Below are 10,872 nucleotides of genomic sequence, written 5' to 3'. Positions count from 1 at the left end.
GCGAGTGGTTCACTAATTTGCCACCTGGGAGCATATACGAATAATTGATACAAAAATTCACTTTCCACTTCGCGAGCAAGCGAAAACAAAAACGATTTGCAGCCCATTTGTTTACTATCCGCCAGCGCGACAGCGAAACTCTGAAGAGCTTTATGGGAAGATTTAATAACGAGACGTTAGAAGTGCAGGATTTGAGGATAGATATGATGGTTAGCATCCTCATTCATGGACCGACAAAAGGACCGTTCGCATCAGCATTGGCAAGGGATCCTCCGGCAGATGTAGAGCAACTCATGAGCGTAGCACAAAAATATATAGACGAAGAAGAAATGAACACAATGAAAGATGGCGAGTGGAGAATCAGCTTGGATCACTGGAGAGACCTGAGACGTCACAACAGTGGAGCAGATCGGCGATCAAGGCACCATCAAAGCAAGGAGCTAGCATACCAACAAAAATATCAGAATTACACCCCATTGAACATGACAAGAGCAAAAGCACTGATTTTTGTAGAAAAGACCGATGTTTTGAAGTGGCCTAGACACACAAGATTCACCCCTGCCAAGAAATACTCCAACAAATACTGCAAGTTTTATCGCGAGAAGGGTCATGACACAGAGGAGTGCTACCAGCTTAAGGATGAGATCGAGCGACTCGTACGCCAAGGATACTTTAAAAATCAGGTCGCTAAAATCCTCACGAATGAAACAATCGAAGCAGGTCCAGGAGTCAAGAGAGGAGGCAGGAAAGAGAGAATGAAAGCAGTCGGAACCAGAGAGCAAGAGAGAGTGCGCCTGTGAAAGGCATTATACACACGATTGCAGGGGGTGCGGAGGCGAAACAATCTAGAAGGTCGCGAAAAATACTTGAAAGAGGATGCTGGTCTATGAAGGATAGGCAAGTCATGAACATAGCCCAGGAGCAGGACGTCGTTTTCAGTACACAGGACGCAAGAGACAGGCTCGGATCGAATAACAACCTGATGGTCATAAAGATGGACATAGCCAATTTCGCAGTGCATAAGGTATTGGTAGACAATGGAAGTTCAACCGACATCATACTTAAGGAAGTACTATTCAAGATGGAATTGGACAACGCTAAGTTAGCACCTATAAAGACTCCTCTGGTCAGTTTTAGAGGAAATGAAGTAGAATCGCCGGGAACAATTGACCTGCCGGTATCCATTGGCGAAGAACCGAGAAGAAAAACTCTAATTGTAAAATTCCTTGTTGTGGACACCCCATTTGCTTACAATGTTATATTAGGTAGGCCTCGACTTAACTCTTTCAGGGCTATAGTCTCTACCTATCACTTAAAAATGAAGTTCCCAACACCAAACGGAATAGGGGAGGTGTCATGCGATCAAGTGGAAGCAAGAAGGTGCTACAACTTGTCCCTGAAAAAGGGCGAAACAGACAAAAGGAGGAAACTTGATGAGTCGAATGAGGAATGGGAGAACCGGAAGGCAGAAAGGAAGACTGAGCGAATAGAACCAATCGATGAGCATAAGGAGATAGAGCTTGTGAGAGGGGATCCGTCAAGAACCACCAAAATTGGGTTTAGAATGGCCAGAGATTTGCAAACGCTTATGATCGCATTCCTCCGCAGCAATGTGGATATGTTTGCTTGCGATCCATCATATTTCAAAGGTATAAGCAGGAGGTCATAGTGCACCGTTTGAACGTCGACCAATCAGTGCGACCTATACAACAAAAGAAGAGGACGTTCGGGATCGAGAAAAATCGAATTATCAATGAAGAGGTCAACAAACTGGTAGGTGCCGGATACATTTCAGAGGTTCAATACACAGATTGATTGTCTAATGTGGTAATAGTTCCAAAGTCCTCTAGAAAATAGAGGATGTGCACCGATTTTACCGACTTAAACAAGACATTCCCTAAAGATCCGTACATCCTTCCAAGAATTGACATCTTGGTAGACTCAACAGCCGGCTATGAACTTTTTTCTATGATGGACGCTTACCAAGGGTACCACCATATCTACATGGTGACAGAAGATAGAGGTAAAACATCCTTCGTTACAGAGCAAGGTATCTATTGTTATAATATTATGCCCTTTGGACTAAAAAATGCAGGAGCAACATACCAAAGACTGGTAATAAGATGTTCAAAAACCATATCGGAAAGATTATGGAAGTCTACATGGACGACATGCTTGTCAAAAGTCAGCGACCGGAAGACCATTTGGCGCACTTGGAGATCGCTTTCACCATCATGAGAAAGTATGGGATGAAGCTCAACCCGAACAAATGCACGTTTGGAGTTGGAGGAGGTAAATTTTTGGGGTACATGGTAAGCAGCCGTGGGATCGAGGCTAACCCAGAAAAATTCGAAGCAATTTTGCAGCTGAAATCACCAACCTCAGTGAAGGATGTCCAGAAGCTAACTGGTAAGATCGCATCACTCAACCGTTTTATTTCTAGATCCGCAGATAGAAATTTGCATTTCTTTAAAATTCTTAGAAAAGCTTAGAAATTTAAGTGGACAGAGGAATGCGAGCAAGCATTCCAAGAACATAAGAATTACCTCGAACACCACCATTGTTAGCGAACCCGAATGCAGGGGATACATTGTACTTATACCTAGCGGTGTAAGAAAACACAGTTAGCTCCGTACTGGTTAGAGAGGATAAAAGAAAGCAGAACCCAGTATATTACGTCAATTGAATGCTACAAGCAGCACGAAGCTCGAGATGAATATATTAGCTCTACACGTCGCATCGCCTGGTTCGAAGCGAGTGTTCAGTGTGAAAGGACGTTTCGAATTCAGCAAGTTTGATGAATCACACATGCCGAAGTGGGGGGCTAATGATAACGGTAAAATTACTGAAAAGACAAAAATAACTCTCATTTGGGGTAAATGAGTAATTTTGAGGAAAGATATGACGATTTCTTTAGGAAAGGAAAGAAATCCACTAACTGGGCTCACGCCCCAAGTTAAGGAAGTATGCTCGCCTTATAATCAGCGGGCACAAATCAAGATAGAGACGTTTGATCTATAAAAGGGAAGCCAAAGATCATAATGAGCATACTTACCATATACAGTCAGAATTAGCTTATAAATGTTTGGTCTGAACAGTTGAGAGGTAATGTCATTTTAATGCACCAAAGCTCTTATTCATTATTCACGGCTTATTTCTCAGTAAAATCACAATCCTATCTTGGGCGTCGAAGTGTCTTGGTTGTGGACGACCCCGACTGTCCTAACCTTTCATGTTTCAGGTTATAGATTCGATTGAAAAGCTTAAGGTGATCAAGGTGTTCAGGGTGATCAAGATCATCATCCTCGATCGTCATTTTCGAGTAGGATCAGTGCTCATTTTTAATATTACAGGGGGATAAATTGCTATTCACCCTTAATTAATTTAATGAAAGGGTACATTAAGTAGTTCAATAGTTTCGTAAGAGAGCAGTTAAAACTGAAGTACATTCTCATTCATACTTTTTACAATTTAGTTAATTCATTTTGATGAAAGAAAAAGATAATGGAATTATATAAAAGTTAAGGGTAAATTTATAAAAAGTAAAAAAAACACTTCCAGTATAAACATAAAGAGGGTTTCTTTTTAGAAATAGTATAGATAGATGTGGGGGAGGGAGGTTGAACAGTCGCGGGTCTTGTGGCATGGCTACATGGAAATAACTTTCAATCCACTTAGCTAGTGGTGTAAGTTTGAGGGGTAATTTGGACAAAAATATTATTTAGTGGTATAAAAACTACCACTTTGTATTTATAATACTCCTTTCTTTATAATAACTAGCTACTGTGGCACACAGTCCCTACGTAAATATAATAAATTATGTTTCGCACTTTATGATATGTATTATAAATAAGAGTAGAATATATAAATCAACACACCATCTTAAAATGAAAGAAAAAAAACTAACAAATTAAAACTTGAAAAGTTGATTATGCTAGTTGTCTTATCAGTTGAAGTCCATTTTTGAAATAACAGAGAATTGGTATGGTGGTGTTACTAACCGTCATTTGTGAATATAAATAGAATTTTTTTTATATTTATATAAGTATTGATATAGAGAGATGTGGGGGAGGACGGTTGAAGAGTCGTGGGTCTTGTGGCATGGCTACATGGAAATAACTTCCAATCCACTTAGCTAGTGGTGTAAGTTTTAGGGGTAATTTGGTGAAAAATATAATGTAGTGTAGTGGTATAAAAATTACCATTTTGTATGTTTAAGACCCCTTCTCTTTATAATAATATAGATTAGGGGTGGCAGACGAGTCGAGCCGCTCCACGAGTCGGCTCAATTTTGAGCTCGAGCTCAATCCTCTCTGTTCATCAACTCGTGAGCCGGCTCGCGAGCTTTTTTTATTTTTAAAATTTTTATATTTTTAATTTCATATTCAATATTTTATCAAATTTATACTCAAAATTGATCATATATTATAATTATTAATCAATTTCATTTATTTTATTTTGGATAATAATAAATCATGATACTTTTATTTATACATTTAATCTTTATATGAAAAATAAATTTAATCAAGAACTTAGTAAATTATAATATTTTTATAATTAAACCTATTATTTATTATGACACATAATTTTTTGTCATATTTGAATATATATTTGTATTGTGTTATACTTTTTTTAATTGACAGATAATTCACTAATGATTTTTTTTTTCAATTTTTGAGTTTTATATTTATATCAAGATACATGCTATGCAATATTCAATCTATTTTATTACTTATAAATTTATGTAGATTAGTGATCCCTATGAATTAATCTAAAAATTATGATATTAATAATAATAATGATGGTTGAATAATTTTAATTATTTTAATTATTATTTTATTGTATATATATAATGAGATAAAGAAGTTCAAATAATAATTACGATATCTTAAAATTCGAATACTCGATTCATACCAAATTTATATATATAAGACTGTGTCCATTAGATCATATCAGACGGTATAATTTAAAATCACATGGTCTGATTCAACAATACACTGCCTTGAATGATTACTTTTATGTTCCGAGTACGATCTCTCGACATCTGTATATTCAATAAGTCTAAAACTTTATCAAATGTATTTTTCTGTAAGTTTAATCACATCTAACAGTTTGATCTGAATTTTGATGATCTCGATTAACTCATGTTGTTCAACAATGTATGATGATAGTTACATCAATGTTATACTAATATTTATAAATATATAAATTTATTGCAGATTGTGAACATATATTAATCTCAACTATAAAATATTTTTTATGTATTTCGATTTCATTATTTCATATATTGGATACTTTTCTATAATTTTTGAATTGTTCAGTATGAATCTTTTTTGGTATATTTTACTAATTATATTACTACGAAACTAATTAGTAGTTTATATTTATAACAATAAATTAAAATTTCATACTATATTTTGGTATATTTATAACATAGTATACATTATGCAATCTATTTTGTTACTTATAAATTTATATAAAAATTTGATTATTCCATCCCATAATTTAATCTAATAATAATAATAAAATAAATAAATAAATAATAAAAATAAAATAAAAAATTACTAAGCTCAAGCTTGAACTCGTCATATCCAGCTCGAGTTCGAGCTCGAGCTGAATTCCTGCAAATCGAGCTCGAGCCACTGCTTGTATAGATAGATATATATTCCTTTTAATTGTATATATATATATATATTACATATATATAATTGTAATTTGATATTTATATATTATATAATACAAATCTTAATTCTAAACCGTTGATTCAAACTAAATAGGATCCGAGCCACTCATTTTGATCAAATTAAAATAAAACCATAAATTTGTTAAAATAAAATCTAAATTGTTTGATATTAGTTTGACAAATTTGGGTGTTTCATTTGTATTACTTAAATATAGACCATTGATTCATGTAAAGTAATACCCAACCGTTGATAAATAAGGACAATTTTTGTATTTTACATGACAAAAAAGAAAAATCCGCATATTATTGGTGCGTGTACCACAAATTCAATCTTAAAGGGGTATTTTGTCTATTCATTTTTTTCACAAGGAAATTTTTTATTAATTTATTTATCACGGGTTTTTTTGATTTTTTTGATAACATGGGGTTAAATTGCTTTATACCCCCCTCAAAAGTAATATGCAACAACTGGACTCCTCACTGAATGCTTAGCCGATTTCCAGAGAACATATCCCTGTAAAACACTAACATCACCACCATTTACTGGTACACTAAAACTGACTTCATATGTCAACTTCTGGTTCACCTTTGAGAAATTAAGCGTCCGTGGATTCACTGTCATATTTAAGCCTTGTGGTGAGACAACCTCAACGGTGTAACTCGAATTATCCTCCCCAACATTTGTCACTGTCCTTGTAAATGTCTGATCAGATGATCCAAACCTGACTGCAAATGAAGGATAATTCAGCTGCCCTCCAGGAATCAGGGTTACTTCCGAGCAATTCACTTTTCTTAGAAAGATTTTGGTTACCTCGCGGCTCGTGTAGTTCATGCCGCACAAGTATGCGATGTAGTCTTGAGGCTCAATGTCATAAATGAGACCTGGATCGCTCGCCTTTGCAGCATTGACATGGCCTGCACCTGCTGCGAAAATATCAGCAGGAAGATGTTTCTCGTCCTGTATCGGCTGGTTTTCATGATTGACTGCATCGGCAGTAGTCATTATAGCTGATTTGATGGCAGCCGGAGACCAACCAGGGTGCGCAGTCTTGATCAGTGCTGCTACCCCACTCAGGTGAGGGCATGACACTGAAGTGCCAGAAATTAAATTGAACGTATTTCTTGAATTTGTTTTGTTTTCGACAGAATTAGGCCATGCTGCAATAATGTTGACACCAGGGCCTATAATATCTGGTTTGACAATTCCACTTCTAATAAAGCCGGGGCCCCTGGAAGAAAATGAGGCTACTGTTGGAGCTCTTTTATCGCCAATTATAGTTCCTTTGAACACAATTGTTGCTGTTGGAGCAGATGTTGAGTTCATGTAGGCCATGATCTTTTGTCCGTTTTCGTAGTTGATGTTGGTAGCAGGAATAACATGAGCGTCTGCAGATGTAGTAAAGCCCTCTTCCTCGAAGTTCATGAGGATCATGCCGGCGCCACCTGCGTCTTTCACCTTGCGTCCCTGTTCAATTTTGGTAGTTCTCTTGTCAATGTAACATAAAACTATCTTTCCTTCTACACCAGTTCTATTCAATGACTCCTGATCGCAATAGTTCGAGGAAAAATCACTCCCGATGATTCCAGGGTAAACAAGGGGCAGTTGTGCCTGGGGCAAAGCCTTGGGCTGAAATGCGGATTCACCATTGAGTTCTAGTTTGCTGCCTAGCACGGCAGTTGCCCTTAAGGTTCTGTCAATTGTGCTAGCACCAACTGTGAGAATCCAGGGGGCTTCATTCGATAACGAAAGAGTATAAGGTCCGTTATTTCCAGCAGAGCAGCTCACAAAAATTCCCTTCTGCATTGCGCTAAATGCACCGAGTGCGATGTTGTCGTCGTGAAATTCCCTGGGATAACCACCAAAGGAGATTGACAGCACATCCACCCCGTCTTCAATGGCTGTATCTATTGCCGCCAATATGTCACTCTCCAGGCAGTCAAGTGAGCAGACTTTGTAGATGGCCAAGTGAGCGAGAGGCGCTATGCCAACCGCTGTGCCATTGGCATTGCCAAATACATTGGCGCCTCTCACGAAATTACCTGCAGCCGTGCTTGCTGCATGAGTACCATGGCCTTCGTGATCTAGAGGAGTTCCATCGCCTGTTTTGAAGTGTCTTGCTCCGATGATCTTGTTATTGCAGGCTGTGAAATTGAATTCGCACGCCCCCTTCCATTTAGCTGGTGGGGGAGGCATCCCTTCATCACTGAAAGAAGGATGATCAGGAAATATTCCAGTGTCCAAAATCCCAATAACTATGCCTTTCCCATAGTTGGAGTCCTTCCAAAGTCCTGCATTTTGGTGTAAACCGAGGAAATTAGGAGTGTGAGTCGTGTGCAACTGCAATACCTGCTGTGGCCTAGCAGATATAAATCCCTTCTTTCCTTGCATTGCTTTCACTTCCTCGGATGTTAACCTAGCCGCAAACCCTGAAAACGCATTGCGGTAGGAATAAACCATCCGGGGTGTTTCTGTTGAGCTTGCTGGGGTCGTCGGCAAGAACGATCCATACCAGCTCTCTAGATCTTGGGATTGTTCAGACAGAATCTGACTATCTGGTACATCAACATGTACAATATATGTTTCTAATGAATGATCTTTTGCATTTGCTGATGACAGTTGCAAGATGAGGATACAAACAAGAAAGAGAACTGGAATTATGGACATATTTGATTATGGATTGAGCTGTTTCAAGATGAAACTAGATGTCTCGAGCTAAAGGATTCATTGTATTTTATATAACAGTTGCGAGCCGACTGATCTCACATATTTACGGTCTCTTCCACGTACTCTCCAAATTTATTGAGCAGTCTTCATTGGCGGGCTTATTACTACAAGTTGATGAAAATAATGTCGGGGGAGGAGTTCTCTAGAGTAAAATAAATAAAAATAAGATATGACACACTGAATTTGCAGTTCTGTAAGGATACATACAAACATTCAGAATATTTTACATGTGTAGATTGTTTGGAGATTCTTTGTCCCAATTTAAGGAATTAAAAAGTAAAGAATTAATAGATCAATCAAAATTGCGAGCATGGTTTCTAATTAAGCACTAACTCCCTTGAACGAATATAACAATAAATACTTTCTCGTTATTTAAAAAATAATAAATACCTTTGATTTTAACATTTATCCAACAACTAACTCATTTCACTAGTCTTTATTAAGTTTTCATTCATTTTGTGGTGAAGTAACAGAATCCCTTTTTAGACTATGAATTTCAAATTTACTCATTCTTTAAAAAATTTTAGAATTTTTTATAGATTAGAAGGGCAAGATGGAAATTTCAAATCGTCATTTTTTTTTTACAATTTGTCAATTTTTTTAATATAAAAGACCAGTAAGAACAAATTGAAAATTTTCAGGCCTCCGTCTAAAAATTATAATTTTATCAAACATCAATGAGATTAATAATAACGAGAAGGTATTTATAATTAGGGTTATATACAGTTAGACTCCCTCAAAAAATATAAAATTACACTTCCTCCTAAAGAAGTTATGAAGTCATACTTACATCTTCTTTGAAAATTCACTGTTTATACGTGTCCAATTTCGTTAGGGTTTAGATGAAAAATATTGTCGTAAAAAAAAAATTACATAAATTTTCAGTTTTAGCCCTTATTCAACGGTTTCATATAATAATTTTGTAGTTGTAAAGGTAAAAATATAATGATGTTATATATATATTATATTTATATTTTTATAAGTACAAAAATATACATAAGAATATTAAATGGTAGACAAAATTAAAAATTTGAGACAATATTAGAAATTCTTTTCTAAATCAACATTTTTCATCCAAATCATAACTAGACGGGAGTCAAGTCGAAATAATTCTTTTTTAATGGGGTGTAAATGTAATTTCATAATCCTTTTAGGAAAAAATATAATTTTATTTTTGTAAAGGGATCTAATTGTAGTTAACCCTTATATTATAACACACTCCATTACCGTTAGTTGTAATTTACCCTTTTAAAATGTCAAAAGCTTTGCTGAGATAAGATAATGTTATCATATTTTCTTGAAATAATTAAAGTTATGTGATACTGTAAAGGTACATAATATTGCTAAAACTTTTAATATTATTTCTGAATAGTTCCCCAAGATGGAACGTAAAATTAATGAATGTGGTTGTGGAGAGCAGAATTTGAAGGACCTGTCCAGCTGTGCTTATATCATTGAGATGATTTTGACAAATGAATGCTGTCTGGGACCTTCAACTTTAAGAGGTAACCAGAATACGTATTTATGTGTTTGTCCAATAAATTTATCGACCAATCCTTTCAATAATAAGCAGTCCATTCCATCCTTGTCAGGGGCCTCATCCCAAAAATATCTTTCCTTTTATGTATTGCTTATGTACTTTCGACGGTTTTGGGGTAAGTTTACAAAGTGTTTAAAATATCCTGTATAAGAATTTTAAGACATCAGGTTTCCTACTTGGAAGCTCAAAGTGAAACCAAGATTTTGAAAGGGTTAAATGTACACAGCCGGAATGTATTATACTCCTAAAATTTATTAATTTTTATTATCCTCCACCACCCAATCTTTATATTTTGTAGCATGATGGTGCACTACCTGGAAACGACAGTGGACGGCGCCAGCCCGTTTCAAAGATTGAGAAGAGTGTTGGGCCTAGCCCATAAGAATGACGAAGCAGTATTTGTTTTTTGGGCAGTATCTTAGTTAATATTTGAATGTAATCACTGACAGCATCCAAAAATGCGAATGGATCGACTTGATAATGCACAAGCGGAACAAGTAATATAAAAATATGTACATTAAAAATAAAATGTAAGAAAACCATAATTCTAAAAGGGTGTATCTTTGGAGTTCTCGAGCGTTTGATGTAGTTAATAATAACAATCAATGGGCAAATGGTAAAATGAAAAACGAGAGGTACAAAATCGTAAATTTAGAATTACCTCTTTTCTTGATTTACTTCGAACCTCCTTTGTTTGATCCATTCATGCAAAACTTCAATGTAGAAGTCCCCTAAAGTTGCGTCCACACCACACTGGAACTACGGATCCCTTAACTGAATTTGCTAAAAAAGAATTGGGGAGAAAAACACACCAGGTGTGCTTGGGAGGGGGCAGCGGAGTGGATTTCTTAGGGTAGGAAATTATTGTGTTGTTTGTTTTGCATTCATTAGTTATTTCAAATAACTAATATACATATATACACC

The 10,872-nt window shown here is 36.0% G+C and overlaps 2 protein-coding genes across 3 annotated transcripts; one reads left to right on the top strand and one right to left on the bottom strand.

The window, feature by feature from the left end:
* The first annotated feature begins 886 nt into the window (after window positions 1-886).
* LOC148789358 (uncharacterized) lies at window positions 887-2,492 on the top strand. The gene is made up of 2 exons (XM_088882566.1): window positions 887-1,662; window positions 2,096-2,492. The coding sequence occupies exons 1-2, from the start codon at window positions 887-889 to the stop codon at window positions 2,490-2,492; spliced, it is 1,173 nt and encodes a 390-aa protein (XP_088738692.1).
* A 3,534-nt stretch (window positions 2,493-6,026) lies between these two features.
* Window positions 6,027-8,653, bottom strand: LOC105157063 (subtilisin-like protease). Of its 2 annotated transcripts, XM_088878234.1 has the most exons (2): window positions 6,495-8,653; window positions 6,259-6,405 (listed from the first exon to the last, which is right to left on the bottom strand). In XM_088878234.1, exons 1-2 carry the CDS (start codon window positions 8,346-8,348, stop codon window positions 6,391-6,393), a joined length of 1,869 nt encoding a protein of 622 aa, XP_088734360.1. In that variant the 5' UTR covers window positions 8,349-8,653; the 3' UTR covers window positions 6,259-6,390. The 2 variants fall into 2 exon arrangements, with proteins under 2 accessions (XP_020548622.2, XP_088734360.1); XM_020692963.2 differs by having other exon boundaries at window positions 6,027-8,645.
* Window positions 8,654-10,872: the final 2,219 nt, after the last annotated feature.

The sequence above is a fragment of the Sesamum indicum genome, linkage group LG1, assembly GCF_026168435.1.
Source record: "Sesamum indicum cultivar Baizhima isolate 11 linkage group LG1, ASM2616843v1, whole genome shotgun sequence".
Taxonomy (NCBI): domain Eukaryota; kingdom Viridiplantae; phylum Streptophyta; class Magnoliopsida; order Lamiales; family Pedaliaceae; genus Sesamum; species Sesamum indicum.
This window is presented reverse-complemented; position numbering and strand designations above follow the sequence as displayed.

Bases quoted from the DNA above. Each gene is read 5' to 3' on its own strand.
- LOC105157063 (XM_020692963.2), bottom strand. From the start codon at position 8,348: ATGTCCATAATTCCAGTTCTCTTTCTTGTTTGTATCCTCATCTTGCAA.
- LOC148789358 (XM_088882566.1), top strand. From the start codon at position 887: ATGAAGGATAGGCAAGTCATGAACATAGCCCAGGAGCAGGACGTCGTT. The intron at 1,663-2,095 runs GTCATAGTGCAC...TAAAAAATGCAG, and splicing joins TTCAAAGGTATAAGCAGGAG to GAGCAACATACCAAAGACTG.